The 26,406-nt window shown below is 45.0% G+C and overlaps 1 protein-coding gene and 1 long non-coding RNA gene across 2 annotated transcripts in view; one reads left to right on the top strand and one right to left on the bottom strand.

The window, feature by feature from the left end:
* Tmem242 (transmembrane protein 242) overlaps positions 1-20,561 on the bottom strand; it is a 29,077-nt gene extending 8,516 nt beyond the window's left edge. The window contains exons 1-3 of the mRNA XM_021149728.3: positions 20,421-20,561; positions 19,826-19,926; positions 13,787-13,924 (exon numbers count right to left, since the gene is read on the bottom strand). Of these exons, the coding sequence (XP_021005387.1) occupies positions 13,787-13,924; positions 19,826-19,926; positions 20,421-20,505 (324 nt within the window). The 5' untranslated portion in view covers positions 20,506-20,561. The remainder of the gene's footprint in view (positions 1-13,786; positions 13,925-19,825; positions 19,927-20,420) is intronic.
* Positions 20,562-20,640: 79 nt separating this feature from the next.
* LOC115029742 (uncharacterized) lies at positions 20,641-25,698 on the top strand. Its single transcript, XR_003835300.1, has 3 exons — positions 20,641-20,748; positions 23,095-23,233; positions 25,295-25,698. It is a non-coding gene; the product is annotated as an uncharacterized LOC115029742 (long non-coding RNA).
* Positions 25,699-26,406: the final 708 nt, after the last annotated feature.

The following is a 26,406-nucleotide window of genomic DNA, read 5'->3' as shown; positions in this document are numbered from 1 at the left end:
ATCTCGTCTGTGCGTCGGGACAGTCTTGTGAACTAATTTCAAATTCTGACAAGATGTAAATGTTACACTTTTATGAAAACCTAATAAACTACAAAAGCCCTGGTACACATGATGGCATTTTCTCTCCACTAACAACTCTGCCCACGTGATGAACACTCAGCTCTTCCAAATGATGGGCCCAGGGTCAGGTATCCCTTTTATCGTTTGTAATTTCTCAGTTTTAGGATGTTGAGCCCTGGCAGAAAAAAAAAGTATTTTATAGACCTGAAGAGGAACTTTTTCCTCCGCTGCTGGACTGCAGCCAGGAAAGCAGGTCCCAGCAGGGAAGCGGGGACATTGTCAGCAGGGCCTTTAGCCTTGTGATTTGCTGATGGTGTTCCGTGGTTTCAAGCCAGAAGGGCTGCCTGGAGGAAACAGCCACCATGACACATGGTTTAACACAGTTAAATTCCCTCCACACTGACAATCAGATTTATGGCAGCAAGCTGTCTAAAACCGGAATTTAAAAGGAAAAAATGTACCCCCCACCTGCATTGAATGGTGGGCAGCATTTAGAGGGGCCTTGTAAAATGGCCCACATGGTCCTGCTTCTTTGTTCCACTTCCCACTTGAGAGGTTCAGCCTGACAGCTGTCCCCACCTCCTTTCTGGAATGACTCTCCTGACCAGTCAAGCTGTTTTTCAGGATGAGTGCTCTCCAGTGTGAGATGCAAGGGCACAAAGACTCTCTGCTGGACTGCGGCTTCTGTCCACAGTCATTTTCTTTCTAGAGACCGAGCCTCTTCAGAAACACAATCCCTATGGCAGATGTCTCTTCAGCCTTCCCCTCAGTCACAACTAAATCAATTTGGAGAGTGGAAAATGACAACATTGTAAAATAAAGAAAACCCCAAACAAAGCAGCTTTTTATTTACAGCAAGTCTCCCACTAAGAAGGCAAGCATGGACACAGGGAAATGCCCAGGGCCCTGAGCGGATGCAGGACTACTCAAGGACGCACACAGAAAGATGTTGCCGGTTAGTGCCTACCGGCCTTCCATCTTAGGTGGCTCGTTACTCCTTTCAGGTGAGACCTAATTCAGACTATCTATTAAAAATGAAATGTAATGTTACAGTTGAGTCAGGATGGTTCCTTGGTGCTTTTGTTTACATCTCTTAGGAGACAAAAGTCGGGAATCAGGAGCAGCAGCATGTATCCAGACTGTCCACACTTGCCGCCACGCTGCCGTCTTCACTCACTCCACCTGGACTCTCCCGGCCACCTATGGAACCTTCCTTTTCAATTTCTTCAGAGTCTAGCAACACCATCCTACTGCAGACCTCTCTCAGTCCTTCAAGCCAAGCTAGGTTTTAAAACCCCTGCATAAGCAATGCGCTTTGTAGCCCATTACATGATGTGTTATAAACAGCTAAATGTAAAATACTACAGATATGCCAGAGAGAACTCACTGGATTTATCAGCACACTCCTGTCCTCTAGAGCATATCCGGGGACAGGGACAGGGACAGTAAGTACTTATGGAGGAAAAGGGTCAGTAAGGGACTCCAGACACGAGGTAGGCCAGCCAGGTCCATGGGACATGCTGGGACTCTCAGGGGAGAAGCAAATAGAGTGGGAAGGCTTGGTCCCTTAGGGGCTGTTTGGAAGGCTAATAAAGAAATTTAAAGAAAAGAAAAAGCTACAAAAGGACTAAGGGCATCTTAACTACTTTTCCTAGTTAGGCCTTTCTCGAACCTCAGCCACATTCAACCTGAGACAGCAGCAACACACACACATCACACACATACCACACCCACAGTACTGGACACACAACAGAACAAATACTTGGTGGCAGAGAGAATATTTTAATCCTTCAAAACTATTTAAAATGTGAGAAAACATGACAACAGTCAGCAGAGGAAATCCTCAATGTGGAACCCAGGGTTGCTAAGGGGGCGGGGCCAGCGTCCTTGGAGGCTGGCCTGGAGTGGCTGCTGCTCCCGCAGGGAAGGCTCTCTCTCTAGAACTCAGTCTGAAGCTTGCTTTGTAGTTTGAAATCCATAACATGAAAAGTGTAGGCTTTTTTTTTTTAATTAGTTAAAAATCTAATTGTGTTGTTCACTGACTAAAGTGGTCCTCAAGTGAGGGTCTTTACAAACATTAGCGCCTAGAAGTGTTTCCCTCTGTCAGAGTCAGGCCTTCTAAGTAGAACACAGGTATAGGTAGAGAATTTCCCCAGAAAGCACTCAGAACCAACCTCTCCCCTGGATCCCTCTGTTACAGAATTAAACACTGAAAAACCGAACTGGTCCACTCCTCTGATAAATTCTCCAAATCACATTTTTTTTTGCATCATTATATTCATAATTTTTGATTTAATGTGAAAAAGCAACTCAGATTAACCACGAAACAGAAAAGGCTTTATTAGCAGTCCAACTCTGATTTGCATAACTCTTTTATGTTCCTGTGTAGCCAGGGCCATGTAAACTGTTTCTAGGTGGAAAAGCTAAGAAGCCCGGCAGGCACTGCAGTACCACGTAACCGGGCAGCACTGAGGAGCAGCGGCTGGGGCTGGGCAGCCAACTGTGGTGGGTCTGGGTGTGGTCAGAGAGGTAGCGGGTCTCCATCATTAACCCTTTTAACAGGAAGCCATAGAAGGGTTTTAAATGAAGGAAGGGCATGATCCATCTGACTTACATTTTAAAAAGATCTCTGGCTGCCATGTGGGGGAAATAAAGGCAAGGCCCGGAGACTGGACAGGAAGCTTGTCACTGCACAAGCAGAAGATGACCACGGGTGGAGAGGGGCGGAGAGGGGCGGAGAGGGGCAGGGCCATGCTCGGCAATAGGGCTCATGAGCAGCGCAGGGCAGTTCATGGGTTAGAAGAGACACGGGAAATGAGACAAATCCCTGGGCTTTTGATTTCAACTGGGAGATGAGGCAATGAAGGCATTTCCTAATTGGAGAAGATTAGAGAGAGAGAGCCCAAAAGAACCCAAGCATTCAGGCTGGGGTGTGCTGTCACCAGACACGTTATGAGACAAGGAGGTGAAGGTGGCCAAATATATCGGGGAGGCAAATCTGAGGGTCTGGAGCTATGTTTGGACAGCACTAGATGGCTGAATTGCTTTAAATGCCAGGGTCTAGATGAGGGAGCTGAGCGGATAAGGAGAGACAGGGATGAGACCTGGGTGTCAAGCCATGACAGTACAGGCAAGCCGGAGGAGGGGCCAGCCAAGGGAGGTCCTCCTCAAAGAGGAGGGTCAGTTGTGTCAAATGTCATGGAGGGTGACCTGGATAACTTCAGCGCACTGCTAGGGAAAGAAGCTGGGTGGGGATGGGGACAGTGGGGTGGCAGGAGTGGAGCCAGCAATCACAGGCAGCTTTTTCAGGAATCATTTTGATTGGGGATGCAGTCAATAGGCTGCTAGCTCGAGGAGAAGTGACTACCCAAAGAGTGGATTTCATAGTTGGAGTAACCTGAGCATATCTGCGAGTGCTGCAGCAGAAAGACAGCCAGCAAGAGGAGGGACTGAGATGCCAGCAGCTGAGTCTTTGGGAAGACGACATGGTGGTGGCAGTGGTGGTGGGGAGGGAACAGACACGGGCTGCTCCTCTTAATGTGGTTCAGATACAGACAGAGTGCTCGAGCATCCCAGTAGTAGCACAGAGGGCTGCAGCAAGGGACAGAGAGCACAGCAGCTCTTATGATTGCCCTGTGGGAAGAAGTGGCCTCAGATGGAAAGGCTGCAGAGTGGAGGACAGGTAAGATCCGGGGAAATGACAGAACATGATGAGATGTACTTATGAATGGCAAGCTGGCTTTGTTTCCGGGCAGCTTTGTGGATGCTGCCATTCAGGGGGAGTGTGACCAAAGAGTAGGTTGCAGGTTGGGAATAAATGACAGGTCAGTGAGAAGGAAGCACACAGGACACCTGTGTATATCCGAGTCCAGTGCCCAGTCCACTGGGCCTGAGCCTGCAGCACAAGGTGGGAGTGAGGTCACCTAGCAGCTAGACCCTGAAGAGGAAAAGATGGGGGCCTAGGGAAGGGCCATAGGCAGCACTGGTACCCAGTACTGTGGCACTGGTGCAGAAGTGAACAGAGCTGCTAGGAGCAGCCTGGCGAGAATCAAGGGAAGAGAAACAAACGCACCATCAAAACCCAGACTCTCTCGGACAACTGCAACAGTTCTCACGAGAGGCCAAGTCACACCCAGCCCAATTCTCAGAATGAAAGCAACTGCAGGCCATGAAGAGTTTGTTTATTTTTGAAACAGGGTTTCCTTCTGTAGCTCAGGCTGGCCTTCAGACTAGAGATTTCTCCCAAGTTCTGGGATTATAGATGCGTGCGATGTCACCAGGAATAGCATACACATAAATAAATGAGCATGAACCTAAGCTGATCCCAGCGCCCATTTAAAGGCTGGTGAGGTAGGGTGGACGTGCAGCCCCAGGCTTGGGAGGAGATCTGGGGCTTGCTGGCCACAGTCTAGCCCAATCAGCAAGGCTGAAAGAGAGACCCTGACTCAGAAAGTAAGAAGAAGAAGATGAAGGAGGTTGCCTAACATTGACTTCTAGACACCACACACATCCACACACACAGTTTCTTACATATTCTGGAAGTCTTTTAGTTGGGAGAACTCAATTTCAGAGAACACTTCATTTTCTGTGTACAACTGATGATAATTATATAGAAATCTATCAACATATGTAATGCTCTGGAATGTTACCCATTTGTTAGAGACTAATCAATAAGAGGTGGCTTTGAAAATGCCACTTAAGGGAAGGCAGCGGTGTCAACTCTTTCTGCTCATGTGAGCTGTTAGCTCAGTGACCAGGACAAAGGAAAGACAAAACCCCAAACAGGTGAAGTCAGCGCATGTGGGACTATGGAGGTGACAAAGCCTGGCTTGTGTGGGGCCTCTGAACACCAAGGCTCTTAGGGTACCACTTATCTCTCCCCTCAACTGATGCACACTTCCACTTTATAAAATACTTTGAGAACAAATTTTAGTTATAAAAGGAAATTGGTGGGTTTTTTAAAGAAGTAGTTTGGAAATGTGCCCAAAGAACTGATTCTCCTCTCCCTAGGTTAAAAACGACATATTCAGGTCATTATCTCCTACTTCACACTGAACAAGACCACAGGAACCAGGCCCTCTCTCATCAAATTGCTCTTCCACATTTACATCAAATGTCTCTCCCCAGTGCAAGTTAGGCCATTAGTGCTGCCGCAGTGGAATAGGAAATAAGGGTGACAGAGATGTTCTTGTCACCTCAGACTTGAGCTGACTAGCTGATGCACCGTGCTATTTCCAATTCACTTTTAAATGATTCCAGGAAAATATTCCTCAGTGGGCTAGGCTGACAGAAGAAAGGCTGCCAGGTCATGATGACTCTGCTCTGAGCTCCAGCAAACACTGTCAGGAGGAGGGAGGGAGGAGGAGTGGAAATCAGAACAGGAAACTGGCTCTTTCCTGGGGGCAGAGCATTAGATTAGGCTACTCCAGAATGGCTGCCATTAAACAATCTGCTAGGAAACTCAGACTTGCTTTTAACCTTTAGCTGAACCAGTGAGACAAGCAGCACTTAAAAGCCTACTTCCCTTCCTTGACACCTTCAAAGTTAAAACGTGCAAGCCTTTCCACAGTTTTACTTAAATATGGGTCAGCTGTTTCATTTAGATGCATAAATGAAATAAAGTAGGGATAAATATACTCTAAGAGGCACTGTGAGATGGACCCATGTTCTAATAAGAAACATTGGATAGACACCCCATGTTCTAATAAGAAACACTGGATAGACACCCCATGTTCTAATAAGGGACACTGTGAGATGGACACCCCATGTTCTAATAAGAGGCACTGTGAGATGGACACCCCATGTTTTAATAAGACACACTAGTAAATATTGATGAAAATGAAAATTAGCGAAGAGTACTCTCTGTACTTAGTAAAGGCCCTCACAGTGGCTATCAGGGTTAGAAGTAACCTAACATGCTAACATAAAAAGTATGTCTCAAAAATAAGTAAATAAAGTCAATTATATATGTATGTGTAAACATACAGATATACACAAACAGACAGACAGACAGACACACACACACCCCTACCTAGAAGCAGTTATAAAAAATAACTGCAGAAAATACTTTTTGGTTATTTGTTTTTGGTTGTTTGTTTGGTTTTTGAGACAGTCTTGCTCTATAGCCCACGCTGCTGAAACCTACATAGCCCAGGCTGACCTCAAACTCCCCATCCTTCTGCCCCTGCCTCTCAATATTGCACTAACAGGTGTGTGCCAGCTGGCTAGGCTGGGCCAATCAGTCCTGTAACAGAGTACATCCTCTATATCCTAGCAGAGAAGCACCAGTTCCCAGAGTCTCTCAGGATAGAGTCAAATGCCCACTTCTGAACACAGTTACAATATGCTGCATTCACACACTTAACTTTGACCTTTAAAGAGAAGAGTGCTGGACTCTGGGGAGAGTAACAACCACCATCAGAAAAGGAAACGGGACAGGATCTGGGGAATGTCACAAGATATTAGATACAACTATCTCCAGGTAAACCTTCACAGCCAGAGACATCCAGTTTAACATCCAGCAGACTGGCAAACACTTCAGAGAAACAGAAGCCCCCAGTGGCCAGGGAACTGTGTGCGTCTTTACCTTCTCGACTTTTCTACACAGCTCCCTGGCAACACATATCAAAGAAACATTTTAAAATATCCTTGCTTCAACATTAACATCTTCCATCTCTATGACAGTTTTCTTTCTTTTTAAATTTTATTTATTTTTTATTAGATATTTTCTTTATATACATTTCAAATGCTATCCCAAAAGTTCCCTATACCCTCCCCCCACCCTCCTCCTCTACCCACCCACTTCTTGGCCCTGGTGTTCCCCTGTACTGGGGCATATAAAGTTTGCAATACCAAGGGGCCTCTCTTCCCCGTGATGACCGACTAGGCCATCTTTTGCTACATATGCAGCTAGAGACATGAGTTCTGGGGGTACTGGTTAGTTCATATTGTTGTTCCACCTATAGGGTTGCAGACCCCTTCAGCTCCTTGGGTACTTTCTCTAGCTCCTCCATTGGGGGCCCTATGATCCATCTTATAGATGACTGTGAGCATCCACTTCTGTATTTGCCAGGCACTGGCATAGCCTCATACAAGACAGCTATAACAGGGTCCCATGACAGTTGTCTTAATCAAGAAAAGTGCAATAAGATGTATGCCCAACAGGTTCATTATAATATTTAATAGTGAAAAGTTGGTCCCAATGGCAGGGGCTAATTAAGTAGATTATACTATGTAATGGAGTCGCACGGAGTCATTAAAAGTGATGAAGATTTATGCACTCTGCTGTGGGAAGTTGGCCCCACGACTGTTCAGCGAAAAGACATCCCAGAGTAGTACATCCAAGTTGGAGCACTTCTATATGTGCTCCTCAGACAGAGAGAGTAGGCCTGAAAGAAAAGTCCCTGCTCTGACCAGTGATCAGAACTCAGGGGGAGTTCTGCTGTACTTTTCCATAGGCATCTTTTTAATAATGAGTAGCTAAAGAAAAAATTATAAATTACCTTTTAAAAATTACAGGCTCTACACATTTTAGTATAAACACACACATACATTTATCTGAAATTTGGATTATGACGGTTCCCCAGAGGTCCACATGCTCAAAACTTGGCCTCAGAGTGGTGCTAATCAACGGTGGGAACCTTGGGGAGAGGGCCTTGTGGGGGAGGTCAGGAAGAGGCTGAGAGGGATCATTTGGGACATGGACTGTGCGGGTCTTGCTCTCTGTTCCTTAACTAGTGATGTGAGCCGTCTGCTCCACCCTGACGCCAGCCACTGCTTGCATTCACAGCCCCAGGTCGCTCAGTCAGTCTGTGACTTCCAAAACTGGAGGCTGAAGAATCTTTCCCCGAGGCCATTCATGACCTTAGATACTTCGGTACAGTAACAGGTAGCTGACTGATCGACTGGTAATACAAAGGCAAATTCCTCCTTTTTCAATAGTTAAAAAAGTAACAAAGTTAAATCTCCATTTACCCAGTGATTTAAAATTAAATCTCTAACAGAGAGGTGTTCACTCCTGGATTTTATTACACTCCAGCTCCTACAAAGGCCACAGCTGTAAATGATAAGTTCTCACTCCAGCAGGCATCATGAACATTCTATACACGGCACTAGAGAAGCCTAGCCTCTTTCAAGAGCAGAGACAATGGTGGAGAGGTGAGCCTACGACCTCTGGACTAGGAGGGAGCGCCTGTACAATCCTGTCCGTAGACATGTGATGTAATATAAACGATTCCACACCTTCTCACACTCAGTAATGCTAACTGGTGGTGACTCCAGGCACAACACAGGGCCACACCACAGGTTGAGCATACCCACAGTCCCTTGTAGTTATAACTACAGCAACTAAGAAATAGTGGGATAGCTAACGTTTCACCTTCTGAGAGTGAGAGAGAGAGAGGTCTAGCTGTAAATAAGCTAAACCTCTTCAGAAGTCCTTGGACCCCCAGTTAATCCCAACTAGTAAACAATAAAGGGCACTAGTGACAAATTTAACATGTCACTACATGAGTAACATGCCAATAACAAACAGATTTGCTTTCCTGCACAAACAGGAGGTTTCCACTTAAGATAGTATTTCTCTCAGCTATTTGCTAAGCCACCTGTCCTAGTAACAGTCTAATCACACTGGCCCAGTGTGTACCTGCCAGGGCTGAATGCCCTGTCTCCTGGAATCACGAGCAACAGCTGGTTTAAAGAGGGAACCAGGAACCTACAGGGAAGGCTTTCCCAACTACCCCCGTCCCCGCTAGTAAAGCTTCTGCGATGAAATATTGCCTCGATCATACTCAAACAATAAACTACCACAATTCAACCACAATTCAGAAGGAACCTCGAAGTCATATGGACATCAAGCTGTCCATGCTGGCTCAGCACCGGTCAAGGCATTGGGGTGGATAGATGCTGAACTTCGAGCTGTTTCTAACCATAATTCAGAAGGAACCTCGAAGTCATATGGACATCAAGCTGTCCATGCTGGCTCAGTACCGGTCAAGGCATTGGGGTGGATAGATGCTGAACTTCGAGCTGTTTCTAACCATAATTCAGAAGGAACCTCGAAGTCATATGGACCATCAAGCTGTCCATGCTGGCTCAGCACCGGTCAAGGCATTGGGGTGGATAGATGCTGAACTTCGAGCTGTTTCTAACCATAATTCAGAAGGAACCTCGAAGTCATATGGACCATCAAGCTGTCCATGCTGGCTCAGCACCGGTCAAGGCATTGGGGTGGAGAGATGCTGAACTTCGAGCTGTTTCTAACCATAATTCAGAAGGAACCTCGAAGTCATATGGACCATCAAGCTGTCCATGCTGGCTCAGTACCGGTCAAGGCATTGGGGTGGATAGGTGCTGAACTTCGAGCTGTTTCTAACGGTCTCACCTTTAACCTTGGGTAAGGTCAGTGCTTTTGGCCAACGAATGCAAAAGCTTCTAGCAGCTGTCCTTTTGGTGAACTCTGCTTAAATGCTACACTACTACATACGATACAAATGTATTTTCACACTGGATGCATTCTCTGTGTTCTCTGTGCAATGAAATCTCACAATAACTGTGGGTAATAAGGTAAAGCAAACCACTGTAAGACCCTGAGATCCTGATGTGAGCAGTTTAAACACGTTGCCTCTCCAGCCAGCAGGGGGAGCTGGGAATTAAAACAGGAAATGTTAAGAGCTTCAGGCGAGCTGCTCACAATCAGCCACTAGATGGCAAGCAAGAGGAACTGGATTTACAGCAGAGAGCACAATTCAAAGGTAGCAGTAGCAATTACCAGACAATGGAGCTAGCTTTGCTCTGCCTGCTTTTATCCACCTTCATGCTGCAGAGGTGTGGGTCATCTCAGACTGTCATCTTAAGTTGTAGAAAAGTGGCATTTCCCCAAGTTGGGCTAGACACAGAGATTCAAGTTCTCGGCTCCGAACACTGTTCTAGGAGCCAGGAGCAGGGTTGTGCCCTCTCCTAGTGTGTCAGCACACAGCCAGCTCGGGGTAGCCCCACAAAGGGGTTCTAGAGTACTCACTTGATGAATCCAAACACTCCCACCCTGAAAGACATGCCCTGGCACAGGGTTTAGTCAGAGGGTTTGGTCTTCCGAGGGGTGTCTCTAGAGAGCATAGGGACCAGATGAGCCTAGCGGCCTCTGAAGTGGGAGAAGGGTTTGTCTACGTTCTCTTCCTCGTAGGACATTAAGATGCAGTGTCAGAGTCCACAGATTCAGTAATGCTAACTAGAAAATATTTTTTCTCCCTCAAATATTTTACTTAGGTAAGTATCCTCTTATTGGTGTCATAAAACAAAGTCGTTCATGAACTAGAAACTAAAATAGCAGTCTGGCCCATAAAGCCAAATCCTCGGGAGTATGATAACCTACTTTTGTTGGTCTATGAAAATTTAGATTGATTTCTTATGACTCTTTTATTCTATTGATTTTATTCCCTTTTATTGAAAATAGACCTGCCCTCACATGGGAACACCCGGTTCCCTCCCACTTCCCCACTCATGCAGATCCACCTCCTTTCTGTCTAGAAGCCTGGAGCAGGGTCGTGACCTTTGCTAGGGGAGCCCTGTCTCTGCAGAGGCAGATCTGGGTAGCCCCATGACTCTCATTAGAACACAAACAGGACTCTAAGGGATAGTAATAAAATATGATAAAACAGAACTATCACATCAATATCGGGCAAAACAAACAGGAGGAAAAGAGCCTAAGAAAAGGAGAGAGAGAGACCCACTCAGGGACCTGTACACTCAGGGACCCCATAAAAACACTAAACCGGAAGCCATAACACACACACACACAGAGTACTGGTAGGGTAAAAAGATAAAAAACCCAAAACATAAAATGCTAACATGGAATAGTCCTGATATGACATTGTGAGAGAAGGGACCTCCAAAGATGCTGTGGAGATCGTTTTCTGCTAGCCATCTAGTGCTGGGCATACGGCCTACCCCTAAGAGTACTTTGTTTCCCCGTGAGCCTCCCTTGGAGGAAACACTGGATACAGCTTTGGGCTAGGGATGGGGGTGTGTTCACGTCTCCTTTCAGTTCTAGGGCCCAATCTGGTGCAGGTCCGTGCAGGCCCTTCGCTTGCTGCCTCAGTCTCTGTGTCCATCGCATTGGCTTAGGCTTAGAGAGCATTGTTTTCTTGGTGTCCTCCATCCCTCTGGCTCTTACCCTCTTTCTGCCTCCTCATCCACTTGGTTCCTTGAGCCATCCCTGTGGGGGTATTTGATGGAGATGTCCGATTTATCGTAAGTGGTCTACAGTCTCTCACTCTCTGCAGAGTAACTGGGTCTCCTTATCTGGTCCCATCTGATGCAGGAGGAAGCCTCTCTCGTGATGGCTGACCAAGGCACTAAGCTGCGAGTGTAGCTCAATGCCATTTTATTGCTACCTTTGTTTTATTTTAGAACTACAGTATTTGGTTCTACTCTAGGTCCCTGGGCTATCTAGTCTCGGGTTCTTGGTACTCAAGCAGTGATAGGCATGGGCTCCATCTCACGGGGTGGGCCTCAGGTCACATCAAATATTGGTTGTGACTCCCACAAGCTTCAAGCTTCGTGTCATCCTTGCCCTAGCACTGCCATAGCAGATCAGCACTAACGATCAAAGTGTGGCTGGCTGCCTTGGTGTTTATGTTTCTCCTTTGGTAGCGTACAGAGCACTTTCCTGTACCAAAGATGCTGGAACTTAGGGATGAGCTCTAAGCAGGAGTCAGATGGACTTCTCCGTGTTCACTGAGCTATGCAGGCTTGTCTTCAGCAACGCGGCCTTGCCTGTGATGACTCTGCCTGCGCTCTCCACCTCGCTCAGCTCTCACCCTGCCGACGACCCACTCACAGCACTAAGCACTGGGAAGACAATAGGCTGTCAGCCAGCACCGCATGGCTAATGCAAAAAAAGCACCATCGGCCATCATTTCCACAGGAGCAGAGGTGTCCCCAAACAGACCTCAGCCAGCCATGGCGGTCTCCGGAGCTCCCAGGCAGCTGTGCTTTATTTTGGGTACAATGAATAAAAATGACATCATACATATGGATGGTACATCTGGGTGCTATGAGCATAAGCATCCTGTGCAGTCTTTAAAAAGCAATATTGACATATAGCGATGTTTCTAGGAAAGAAAATCATTTGCCCATAGCCTATTAATTTGTTCACGTACTTCTGTCAACATTCTCTCCCAGGTTTTCAGAGAGCCACTCTCTTGTTCTATACAGCTGTAAATCTTTTGTTCACTTGTACCTATATCCTAAGCATTTTTCTGCTTTAGGGGATGGATGGGTTAAGAAGTCTCCTCTTCTATGAGGAGAGAGAGACCAGCACTGTAAGACACTGACATCCATCGAGGACCAAATGGATCAATCACATCCAACACTCCCTTCCCCTTGCCCTACTTTACTTCCCATTTTAGCTAGTGAAGGGAAAGTTAGAAAACCTAGGCCCTAAACATTCAGAGCTGAGTTCCAAGCTCAAGTCTGCTGGCAGGAAGGCATGCGTGTTAGGCAAGTGACCCAACCTCACCAGCTCCCAATATTACATCTTCTAATTAGCTATGTCTAAATGGCTGGTATAATGCCTCAAGTGGGAGAAATGGAACAAATACCAACAATCACCAACAGCCCTCCGCTGACAGTCACCAACAATCACCAACAGCCCTCCGCTGACAGTCACCAACAATCACCAACAGCCCTCCGCTGACAGTCACCAACAATCACCAACAGCCCTCCGCTGACAGTCACCAACAATCACCAACAGCCCTCCGCTGACAGTCACCAACAATCACCAACAGCCCTCCGGTGACAGGTTTTCTGACCTTTCTAGGGAGTCCCCAGTCCATTGTGAGGAAGATGAACAGGCAACAGTGGCGGTGCAGTAAAGCTGGAGGTGAGCGCAGGCACACCATGTCTTCGCGTACACCGTGAGCGAAGAATACAACGAGAGGTTTCCTTTGTAAGAGGTGCCTTGGTCAGGGGCACGGTGTCTCCTCGCGGCAATCAAACAGTGCCTAGGACAACGAGCCTATCTAACAGATAGCTCAAGCTCACAAGTCATACACTGAGCCCGATTTATCCAACACCTGCTCCTCTCACGCTGTCCCCATCCACCTTCTCGGTGCTCGCCACAGTGCCTGGAGACATCCAGGACTTACACCCCACTCTCCCACCCAATGCTGACTGGGATATGAGGAAGCTGTTTATCTGTGCCATCAATACTACCGACTGCCTGGACAGCCTGGTCCACAGGGCTGCTCACTGATTATTTAAGACAAAGAAACCAGTCATTCGTAGTGCGTAATTTTTAGTTCAAGGTTTCTATTTTACAGACACATGCCCACGTGTGCACATACATTCACACACACATGCATGGGTGCTTAGAACTTTTCTCTGAAACATGTATCTAACACATTAATAATTTGAGTAATTAATTAAAATGTTTTATTATATATACGGATGTCAAGCAATATACAAAGTAGTTTCCAATCACTGACTTTATTAAACAAATAAACCAATGTATACAGAAAAGGCATCAGCTCTGAATCAGTCATTAATTATATTTGAAAAACATATTTATAAGTTACTAGTAACAAGCTGCCTACATATTGGGAAGAATTTAGTCATATTCTGGGTCATTACTTCAGAAGACAGGGACCAAAATATATGCAAATTTGAAAACCAAGAACTTTAGACAACACCAAGTCACCAGGCAGCTATCACAAGGCGAGGTACTTACGCTATGAACTCCTAAGGCTTTCCACACTGCAAAGCTGATCACACCAACTCCACACCAGGCATAAAGAGAACCCCAGCCCAGGGCTCGAAGGGCAAGGGAAGACCCACTCTCTGGTAAGGCAGCCGTGGCCATAGTGCCCTGGAATGAACACAGAAAGCTTGGGTAAAATACTCAGTGAATGTTCTAGAAGTATTAGGAGACAATTACAGTCCTCCCAGGTAAGCAGCGTGGCCCTGGGAGCTAGCGCAGCCCAAGGCTGAGTAGCACCTTCACAACTTAGGTAAGACATGAGGTCTCTGACTACAGACATTTGAATGTGGGCACACCGTGGCCACTTATCCTTCCAGAAAAATCTAGAACATTGCATCAAGATCCACTGGCATTTTCATTAAACAGCATTTGAGGACTTAGCTAATCTGATAGGGGATGATGGCTTTATAACACTCTGTCTTCCACCTGAAAAATTCATCTCAGTTCACTAAAGCTCTTCTCTTTGTTAGAGTAATTTTCTGTACACTGCTTAGCATACTTCTTAGTACAGGCCTTTCCTATGCAAATGTGCAGTGTGACGGTAGGCGCCGTTCCTGGAATGAAGAAAGCCTGTCTGCTAACCTGCATCACAAAGATCATTAAGGACAGACGGCAAATGCTAAATGCTAGCTGACCAACACTTTTGGTAGATATTTTAGACCTCAACAGATTGCTGAAATCTTTCTGTAGCCATTTTCTATTATAAACACATATACTCTAAAATCTTACTCTTTTCCCACATTGTGACAGTTTCTGCTGGTTCTACCAGCACCCTGCCTTTTAACTGGGCCTCGATCTCCACTGAGAAGCAAGACCATCAACCAATATCATTTTGTTGGGACCAGTTCATAGGCCTTGCATCAATTTTATTTTAGAAACAAATGAAGTAGCCATTTGGAGCCTGGTAAAAACAGAAATTTTAGACACACACACACACACCAATACAAATCCATATTTGTTTTACCAGATCAAATAAAAAAGATAGTCATATGAAAATAACTCAAGAGATTTGCAACAGAATCTCAATTTTGCCTCAGATCTTTAGGAACAGGTACAATAATATTTATATATCAGTCACTTAACTTGTGAGGTGAAAACATTAGTTATTGTCTCCATACTTCCAAAATGAATTCTAGTAGATTTTTGATACTGATGATTGATCTCTAAGTTTAAAAAAAAAATCTAGACACGTTTTTTCTTCTATCAAATGATACTCATATCCTCTGTTCAAAATAATGTGGGTGACATTTTGCAGAAAAGATTTTTTTTTTTTTTTGGTGGTTTTTCGAGACAGGGTTTCTCTGTGTAGCCCTGGCTGTCCTGGAACTCACTCTGTAGACCAGGCTGGCCTCGAACTCAGAAATCCGCCTGCCTCTGCCTCCCGAGTGCTGGGATTAAAGGCGTGCGCCACCACGCCCGGCTTTGCAGAAAAGATTTAACTTGCCAAAAACTAATCTTGTTTTATAAGACATTAGATATAGTCATACATACAAGTTGTGTGTATATGTGCACATGTATGTGTGTGCCTCGTGTGTATTGTGTGGAGATTGAGTGTCTGTGTATACATACATGTTTAAAAGCTACATTTCCCTCCGTTGCCCTTCCCACCCCACCTGCTCTTAAAATAAAAATGAAGGCTTCCACATTTGGAAGTTGACTAGAACAATTTATAATGTAGTTATTGTACTCAATATTCTTAAAATCAACAGACAGCTTATTTTCTATTCTGTGTTTGTAATTCTTGAGGCCATGGATATTTCTCCTGGTATGCATCAGAAGCCCGAGAAAGTGGGCAACAAGAATTGACCCATCAATCACATTTGTGGGAAGCATCAATAACAAACTGTCATGCCAACCGTTTAAGCTTCACATCTTAGCCCTTTTCAGTGTCATCCTGGGGTTTGTTCTTTTTTTTTTTTTTTTTTTTTGGTTTTTCGAGACAGGGTTTCTCTGTGTAGACCTGGTGGCTGTCCTGGCACTCACTTTGTAGACCAGGCTGGCCTCGAACTCAGAAATCCGCCTGCCTCTGCCTCCCGAGTGCTGGGATTAAAGGCGTGCGCCACCACACCCGGCCTGGGGTTTGTTCTTAAGGAACTCAGTCTGGGGTGGAGAGACAGCATCGTGCATGAAGTGCTGCAGCACAGCCATGAGGCTCTGAGCTCGGGCCTCCAGGCTCACAGCCAGTCAGGCACAGCAATGCTGACCTGAGAGAATGACAGCACAGGGAGGATGGAGACAGAATGATCCCTGGGCCTCTTGGCCTCCAGTCTCTCCAAATCTGTGAGCTCCAGGATCAGAGAAAGGCCATGTACCCGAAAAAAAAACATAGAGATTGAGCCCCCCCACCAACAGTCAATCTAGTTATTTTCCCTACACACAAATCTGACCAATATATTGATAAAGTTATATCACTAAGGTAGCTCTTATAACCTGTAATGTAATTTTAAACTTTTATTTACTTATTAGAACTTAAAGCTGTATCAAAAGGATGTCTGGTAACCTGCCCATTTTGTTCCACTCACAAAAGAGTTTTGGAATAACTCAGGTATGTGATGAAGTTCTGCCAGGGCACAGCACTAAGACAAGTGGAGCCCTGAATTACTTCAGGGAAACTGCATGTGTACATGCACACCAATTCTGTATTTTCAATGTTCCAACCAAATGGGCACACACTGCGCACATACTTTTCACACATGGTACGTCATTTAGTCTCACAGCAATTTTTAAACTGTATGTAAAAAAGTACTGGTTTAAAAAATAATCTTGGAAAAAGATTAAAAAAAAAGTCTTGGAGGGATGGAGCTATAGTTTGGTGGTAGAATGGCTGTCTAGAGTGTCAGCCCTAGGCCCTCATCCTAGCTCTTAGGCACTCACAGACCCACCTGTGTCTGTGTGTGTTCCCACCCCTTCTCCGTATCTCTTTGCAGTGTGTGTGTACGGACCAAAGAAACTTGAGGGAATAATTTTTTTACTTCAGTTTGCACTTTCCCCTTTCTCTTTATTCAAGGAATTACAAAGAAAAATATAAGTTCACTCGCTCAACACTGTTCTTTTTTGCTAGGAAGCATTCGGCTTCCTAGCAAAAGACTCAGCAGTTACAAAATAAAGGACTGATCATCCCATGAAACAGAAAAAGCACATGGAGTCCCCAGATGAAAGGACGGTCATTTCAAAGTCCTTTGGGGTTGTAATTGGAATTTGTTCCCAGGCTAAAGCACAGTTTATTAAATAAAAGTATTGCTAATAGCAGTGAAAAATGTATTCCTTGGGCAGGAAAGTGGCATGTTGGACAGACTGCTAAATCCATACATGCTTGTGTCCTGCTGTTGGTGGGAACAGCACACAGTGGCTCAGTGGGCTGTGTGTGTCACATGTGCGAGGCCTTAAGAAGAGTGGGTGACAGCGGGTGACAGTGGGTGACAGTGGGGGACAACAGTAGTCGTCAGCTGTCATGACTGTGAGAGAAGTTCCAACAGTGCTCAGTGGTGACTGAGGCTGGCTCCCACATGACATGGCTGAGATCTGCTAAGTGGAGAGGTGCTAACCTCAACATTTCCCACGTGGAGCAAACTTACACAACATTTCTGCCACCTGTGCAGTGGTTCTCAGTTCCTTTACACATAGGCTGCAGAGATGTTTTACTATGTGGGCCTTATCAATATCTAATGTACTAGAAATTAAAACTGAGAAATATACACTTTAGTCATTTAAAAGTACCAAATCATTAATATAAAAATATAAGCTCGTTTTTATATTAAGATAACTATCTTTCCAAACAAAACACCTACAGAGGACCGATGTTTTACATTTTTGTTAACCTCTTAAGTTTCTAGCCTAAAAGCTGGCTTTTCATATCTGTAGTGACTCTGCTGTAAATGCTTTCTTCTATTTTTCACTGATAGCTGAGGTGCATGAATAAAACTCGGGCCTCACACTGACATGGTTAGAACAAGAAGTGTTTTATCAGCTTGTCTTCTTTGTAATACACCAGTACTAAACAAAAAAGTCTTCTGGAGGTCGGCTGCCATGTGGAGTCCTATAAATAAGCATTTCTGCCATCTGTAACATTCAAATCCACCAGCCAGCTTTGCCCGCTGTTGGACACTACCCCATGCAGGTCGCCTACAGAAGGTACTGGTATCTACATATACAGCTCTTTCAGCTGTTGATCCCATGTGTTAAACACTTGTTTAAAATCACCATCAAATCATGACATCTCACCAGCAAAGCTGTTAAGTATGGAGAAGCTGTCAAGTGGACGCTGGTAGTTACGAGTGAGTCTAAGTGTTCTCAATTGAAAGCTTATTAACACTGTCAACAAAGACTGACAACCGCTTTCCTCAAGAGCCAGGCCTACTTTGTGTTTTTAAGAAAATGCCTGCCACAAACAGCCCATCTCTGAGTGACTGACAGTCTGCGGGAACACGTTGATTCAGCTGGTAAGGCAGCTGCTGCTTCTTGAGCAGAAGTGCTTCGTGCACACTCCCACCTCCCACGAACTTTACGAGTCAGGTGTTGCCAGTGTCATTATTAAATAGTTCATAATTTTACCGCTTCAACAACGACGCTTGCCTAATGCCGGTTCCTTTAATTCTTTTAAAAACGACTGGTGCGTCCCACAATGCAATACACAGAGACTGCAAGGACTGTTTATTGCGACCACCACGAGTATGCCACTGCTCTATGCCATCAGTGCGCATCTCTAAACATGAACAGGGAATGAGTTGTCTCAAGGACCATCAGGAGTTTTTGGACCACAGTTTACAAGTGTGTTAGAGCACAAATGGCATGTGTTATGATCCAATCCCAGAACAAAACAAAGAACCAAGCTGTTAGTATGTGGAAACAAGACAATCCCTGGGTTTTTTTCATTATCAGATTCTTAAACAGATTAAACCTTGGTTTCGAAACCAAACACAGCTTGGCTGTAAAGCACCAATATTGGTTAGGTCTTAATGACATCTGCCACAAATTAATTTCTTCTCTAAAAGTATTACATGGTATAGGGAGAAAATGGCCCATCAGAGGAGCCACAGAAGTGATCATAGTAGTTCCATAAACCTTTAGAGTATTGAGAGGGAAAGCATTTTCGATACATTTTAGTCTCCCGTCGTTATAGTATTCAAAGCTTAAGTATGACTATTACAGATAAGTGGAAGGGAATTCAATTGGTTTATGGTTTTTCACATAACATTTGTCTGTAGCACACATCAAGCTAATTACATAGTTATTGGTGTGAATATGTAATTGTGTCTCTCACAGCAGACATTTAAATTCCCGAGGGAAAGACATGTTTATTTTTGTACCCTATCCACCTTAATCATAGAGTGCCTGAAACATAAAGGACCCCAAGTAAACACTTGCTGAAGCGAACAGTAAGTCAGCAGTATGGGTGGGAGGGGAAAAGACAAGACATGATAAGCAACTACAATACATATTAAGAAATTCCCCACCAACCAGGGAAAGCAGGCACACGACAGACAGATCCTGCTAACAGAATAATATTCTTCTGTCTCCAGTGGGTTGTAGTTAGTCACCCAACACTTTATGAGCACCTACTATGTGCCAGGCACTTTATAGCGACTGTGGCTGAATAGCAACTGGCATTAAAACAAAAAACAAAGTTTTCACTCATTCTAAAAAAAAAATTTAACATCTAGGAAATAAATATACTTCTTGCAACCAGCACCAATAGTTTAAGTGATATTGTTTTTCTTTCAAAGCAAGGTCTCCTATTATCAATACTAAATTACTTATTCATGCTGTAGGGGAAACAGTAAGTTTCCAAAGTTTTGCTCAGTTATTCTTCAAAGTCTCATTCTGTTAATTTTAAGGAAGCACACACACACACAAATCAAGACTGACAACTAGTATACTTCTTAAACCCATGAGGGTTTGTGGGTGTATTTTAAAAACCATGTGAATGAAGGTCATTTTTTTTCCTATGCAAAAAGCTGTCCTTTGTTTAAAACAATAGCAATGCTATGAATGGATTTCAGAGTCACAAACCTTATTGAACCACTCAGGGCTTTTCTTTTTAGCTAATGATAATGTTGTAACAAATCCAGCTAGCATTCCCGCTGCGGCTGCAGAACCAAGGAAAATTCCACCTGCCAAGAATTGAGAGAAGGGATTAAAAATAAAGCTTAAAGAGATTTGCACAATGAAGTATCAGAAACTTTCAGGATTACATTCAAAACTCGAAACATCATGGCTAGGCGGCTCTTGTGAAGTGGGTCTGAGAAACCTGCGTGATCTCATGACCTCGGGTTTCTGGTTCAAGTGAACGCTCTGAAGCTCGGTTCTTCAGGGCTGAGAATGGGTGTTTTCCCTTCTCTCTGTCCTCTAGGACAGCAGCGCGAAGTTTATCCACAGGAAGAAGAGATAGTGGCAATCAGAAAAGGGCAGGGCACGAGAAAAACTAGAGATAAGGATGGGTAAATACAGTATGGACTGGAGAGTAGATGGCAGGATTTACCCGCCCCTGCCCAAGGAGACTTCGCCCGGTGAGTGACATATGGGTCCCACTGGCTGAGTTCAGAATAAGGGCTCTTAGAACAGAATGTGTTCCGGAACATCACATCCCAGCTCAGGGCAAGCATACCTTTAACCAGAAACAACCGATCGTCCGGAGACCCTGGAGCTTCTAATGCAGAGGACTCGCCGGGCCCAGAACCCGAGGTCTCCATTTTAAAGTCTCCTCCTCTACTGTTTCCGTCACCAAAGAGGCCCGAGTGGAAGCTCAAAGGAGAGAGAAGAAAGGTTCCGCGGCTGCTTTCCCTGTGCAACCTGAAGAAAGGTCCGGGTTTCCCACTTTCCCCACTTAACACTCTTGCAGTGAGAGAAGACAGGCTGCTCTCTGTCCCAGCCCAGAGCTGAGGGCGGCGCCCCACAAGACGGCCTCCTGGGAGGATCACTCGCCTTCTTGCAAGGTGATGATTTGTTGGACTTTAGTAAGGTTTTGGGTTTTTTGTTTTGTTTTGTTTTGTTTTCCCTACTTGGAAGAATACTCAGTTCCGACTCTAGGAGGCAGTGAGAGGTCGCAGATGGAGCCGGGAGCCCATCTGCCTGGCTTGGATCCTGGAGCTGTTTACCACTCCAGATACACTTGCACTGCTTCAAAGGATTTGGTCCGCACTAACAGGCCACGATTCTAAAAAGCAAGCCTCAATATTTTCCCCGTTTCTTTCTGAGAAATTTCGAAATAGTTGTTATTTCAGGGTTAAGTGACATGCCCAGTCCTGGAAGAGAACCATCTCACCAGCTTCGAAGCACACGCCCTTCCCAAGATCTGATTTGCTTGCCCCCAGTGGACGCGCAGGGCTGGCTAAATGATTGAATGAACTGAGCCAATCTAGAGAGCAGAGTACAGAGGCCCTCTCTCAGAGCTTATTAACACGGGCTCCAAGGCTGCCCCGGGCTTGCTGGGATCCTTAGCAGCCTGCAAGCAAGCCTGGGAGGATGATGTGCCACCGTCGACGGACAGAGTAAATGGCTATTGAGGGAAGAGGCTAGTGGGAAGTAGCCAACGTTTTCAGCCTCTCAAAGGGAGACTTAAGACATATGACATCATCTTTTAAAATGAAGCCAGTTCTTTAGCCTCTAGCTTTTTTCTGAGCACTATAAGGGCATGGGCACCTTGAGGGTAGAGATTGTTATCTACACTCATTTGATATTCCCCAGCTCTCAGTGTATTACCTGGGCATGTATAATAAATGCCTGTCCGAGGGACGGGTAAATGAAAGCATTAGTTTTTGCAGCAGTTAAATGCATTTATTAGCTCAGACCTGTGTTTGGGTCGTAAAGCACTTCTTATTTGTGTGAACTTGGTGTTTGTCATATAGCCTCTCGTTACCTCGTTCCCCTCAATTATTAACTATGGAAACAGTACCTCACAGGATTTCTGTGAAAGTTGAATGAAGAGGTGTGTGTGTGTGTGTGTGTGTGTGTGTTGTACATCCCTCTTGACCAGTTGAAAAGCTGATACAAGAGGATAAGTTCAAATCTAGCCTAGGTAACAAAACGAGACCCAGTTTCAGTTTTTTAAAAGGTGTGTGTGTGTGTGTGTGTGTGTGTGTGTGTGATGGAGTTACCATAGTGTCTGGCACACATAATATGTGTTTTAATTGCTGTTATCGTTGATTCTAGTAGTTTTTAAAGCATTACTCTACAAACGGTTAAAGCTGCTCAATCTCTCCCATTAAAGACTATATCTCTGAAAGTCTGGGGCAGCATGAGATTTCTGATGCTAGGCTTGGTTGAGGGTGACTGCTCTGTTTCTGTCCAGTTCCTTAGAAGCCTAGTTTCAGAGTCTGGGGAGGCCTCTTACAAGTGGGCAAATACTGTGCCCACTTGTAGGCACTTATAAGAAGGACTTATACTTCTCCTTTCCTGTCACATACAATAATAGTGACTATAGCCGCTAACCTATTGGATGCTTCCTATATGCCCTTGCTATATCTTTTTGGGTCACTGAGAGCCCATCAGATGGTACTGTTCAGAGCTGGCAGAATCTTTGAACCATGAGGCCTAGTGGTTCAAAGTCACTGAGAGGTGTGGCCTATAAATCCAGCTTTGGCTAATTCAAGAGGGACTGTGAGACCACAGCCTCTTCCTCTTCCTGTCCTTGCTCTGTTCAAGGCCGGAGTGGGTGCCAGGTGTGGTGGTGCATGTGGGTGTGTTCCAGAGCAGCCTTGTGCACATAGGAAGTTCCAGACCAGCCAGGGCTACATAGAAAGACCCTATTAAAAGAAAAAGACGGCTTTGCTCTGCTGCTGAAAGACCCACAACGTGAGGACTCCCCCACGTTCTAACTCAGGAGAGGTGACACCCCAAAGCACTCACGAGAAACGGTCTTGATGCAAACTGCAAGAGGTTTATTTGGGAAAGACCAGTGCACTGGGGACAACTAGTATCCCATGCAGGGGTAGAGGAGTCAACCATGAGCTCAAGGGGTCGGGAAAACAAAAGTCCAGACACAGACAAACAAGACCAGTGCACTGGGGAGAACTCATATCCTTCCCAAGGGTAGAAGAGTTGACAATGAGCTCAAGGGGTAAGGGGTTTATAAAGACACAAAACCCACAAACACCTGGCATTGGGCTATAGAAAGGCAAAACCCACAAACACCTGGCATTGGGCTATAGAAAGGCAAAACCCACAAACACCTGGCACTGGGCTATAGAAAGGCAAAAATTGCAAACACCTGGCATCCTGGAACAATGGGGCTATTTTTGACACAGATCTAGGGGCTTAAATAATTTTTTACTCTCTGTCAGGATCTTTTACTGCCTCTTCTCATCAGGATGGGGATGCGAAAGGACCCTTGCCTACAACTGTCTTGTTTGTTCATTTGCATGGATGGGACAGAATCTACCTAATCTGGACCAACACATTGTGACTGGAGTCTCCAAAACTGTGAGCAAAGATAGACTCCTCTCCTTTATATGTTAATTATCTCGAGTGCTTTGTCACAGTGATTGATGGGAAGCTGACAAAGTACAGCACCGCACTTAATGTTTCAAATGTTTTATTTCATTTAATCCTCTCTATAAACCCAGAAAGAATAACACATTCAAGTGCACACAGCTGTTGAGGGGCAGGCCTGGCTTTTCAAAGCAGGTTCTTCCTTAACTGATGGGCAGGTATTCTTCATCTGAGCTTAATTTCTGGTGTTACCGAGAAGGGCTTGGTGGTCACAGACTGCTGGCCCCATGCCAGAGCTTCTGAGCCAGGAAAGCTCTAAGAACTTCCATGTCTGCAAATGGAGAGCTTTTAATGATCTCTTTCTTTGCTGCGTCCCACCAAAAGCACAGACACATTTTATTTCAAGGATTATGTTAGTGTTTACCCTAAGGGCTTGAATGGAGACTATGTTTAAATCTAGGGAACTTGCAGAGTCCCTTGCCCCAAAGACTGTCTCATTGTCTGAGTGCCTCCAACCTGTGTGAGCCCTGTCTGGTTTTATAAAGGTGCTGGCACTTTGGCTGGCTCTTCGGTTGTTTTCCAGAGCCTCAGAAGCCCTTAAAGATCAAGGACGGGAATTCCTGGCTCTGTAACTGGGGCCACATTCCAAGTATCCCAGTGAGAACACCAAAAGGAAACATTTCTTAGAGATAGTGTTGTACAAGGTCTTCTGTGTCTACAGTGCTCAAAATCAGGAACTTCATGTTCAAGTTTATTGGGGGGGGGCTGTTTTATGAATCTTTGAAATTATTTTTGTTCTCATTTCATGTGCCTGTATGAAAATATGCTCTCTTTCCTCTCTCTCTCTCTCTCTCTCTCTCTCTCTCTCTCTCTCTCTCTCTCTCTCTCTCTCTGTGTCACACACACACACACAGGTATCCAAGGAGGGTGTGGAATCCCTTGCAGCTGGAGTTACAAGTGGTTGTGAGGCACCTTTCACAAGTGCTAGAACCAAACATGTCTGGAAGAACAGTGAGTGCTCTCAACCCTTGGCACCACTCCAGCTCTAGGACTTTCAACCTTCGGCTTCACCTTGTCTCTGTGGGAAAAAAGAGGCTAGCTTCAGATAGGTGATTTGCAAGCTGCAGAGCAGTCTCCTGCCAGACAGCAGGCTTTTCCTTTACATAGCCAGACAGCGATTCCTCGAGGGGGATGCAGAGATGAGAGCATGGAAGGGTTTGATGCTACTGCAAAGCTAGCACAAGTGTCATCTCAACACATGCACGATTTCCTTTTAGAGAAATGTAACGAGATGTTCTGTGTGTGTGTGTGGGGGGGGGGGGAATGTAACGAGATGTCCTGTGTGTGTGTGTGTGTGGGGAATGTAACGAGATGTCCTGTGTGTGTGTGTGTGTGGGGGAAATGTAACGAGATGTCCTGTGTGTGGGGGGGTGGGGGATGCTGGGAAAGGGAGTTTGTCTAACACAGACATTGTTGCTATTTTGGTGTTTGATTGAGTCAGCTAAAAGTTCACACTAGCAATGAATCTGACCACATTTTTATTTCAAACTCTTTGGCCCCTGTATATTCTGTTTCAAATTTAGACAGCTAGAAGCCTACTTAGCCCTAGCTAGTTTCAACAATTTTTCAGATATTTATTTGGTGTTTCAGTTATTGTGTGTTTAAAATCTGAGGTGAAATTATTTTTAAAATCCAGTAAGGGTCATGTACTGGCCATGTCGGTCTTACTGCCAGTTGATGTGAAATAGTTGTCCCAACCCTAGGGCAAAGCTCTCTACGTTATTGTCTAATGAAGGTCACATACAGAGAAAGACCTGCTGGATCTGAGTCACAACGTTTCCTGTGAGGGAAAGGGGAAATAAGTTTTCTGTCTGCCGTCCTCTGCTCTCTACCATAATAAGCAAAACACTGAACAATGTTCATATATTTATATAACATTGGAAAATATTATACAAGGGACCAAGCACTAATTTAGAGATGAGGGAGAGTAAAGGAGTCGTGTACTTTAGAAACACTCTACCTTATTTAAAAGACATTGTTTTTCCACTTTAGATAGGAATGTTCTACAGGCTTTCAGGATCGCTCATCCATCTGGACCCTGGTGACAACGTTCTTGGAAAACAAAGAGCGGGAAGCATTATGTCATGTGGAGAAAGCCTGGGATGACTGATGAGCCCATGTGGTGCTGGCCTTCACCCATTCAGGTCTCTTGGATTCTTTCCAGCATCTGCACCAGCTCCCCAGGGCTGTATCTACCTTGTAGTGTTCTACAACGATCAACACAGGCAACGTCAAGCATAAGTACAGCTGTAACTCCCCTGAAGTGAGCCCAAGCTGGGGGCTCATCATTCACAGCCAGGATTCTGTTACTCTGTGTTTCAGAACCCGGTTCTGTAAGTGCCCCAGGCTGATGAATGTGTCTTTCTTGAGCACAGTAAAGTTGCCATCTCAGAGTCTTCCTTTCCATTTTTCTTTACTGCAGAGTGTTTTTTTTTTTTTTTAACCCGGCTCTTTCTTTGAGATCAGTTGGATTGTTACTCTTAATGATCATCCAGGAATCCCCTTGACAACTGTTACATTTCATAATTTACTAGATATTTTTCTACAAGAGAGCGATACATATTGTTTCCTTCAACTGCCTTCTTTTCTCTTTTCTCTTTTCTTCTTTTCCATTGTACAGGACTACCATCCAAGCTAAATTGCTACCATCTTTAGGATTTCTACTGAACCCACTCCCAACAGATCCATCAAAGCTGGGCCTGTGGGCTATTTTCATTCCCCATAGTAGGGGTCATAAGATCCTTATCTGAGTGTCCAGGTACCCCTTCCCAACCAGTTGTAAGCTATTTGGCCCTAATTGCATGTGGTCTTGGGGGAAGCGGTAGAGGATATGGATGGGGAAGGGTTGGGGAGGGGCTTCCATCTATGCAGTCCTATGGAAGCTGTCATCCTTGCTGGGTGCAGACTCCAGTGTGGCTATTTTAAGATCCTCTATACTCCTGCTATAACACTTACCCTAAGCTCTGTGACAAGCTCATTGGTCCCCAGAGTGAACTCTGGAGTGGTCAGACATATTTACTGTAAAAAATATTGTCAGACTTTCTTGGACTTGCCAGTGAGTGAATAATAACACAGGGACTTAATGATTTTATTATAGCTTAGGC

This window comes from Mus caroli, unplaced genomic scaffold (genome assembly GCF_978045245.1).
Source record: "Mus caroli unplaced genomic scaffold, Mus_caroli_1 scaffold_18, whole genome shotgun sequence".
In the NCBI taxonomy this organism is placed as follows: Eukaryota; Metazoa; Chordata; class Mammalia; order Rodentia; family Muridae; genus Mus; species Mus caroli.
The sequence above is the reverse complement of the archived record's forward strand: the minus strand, read 5'-3'. Positions and strand labels throughout refer to the sequence as shown.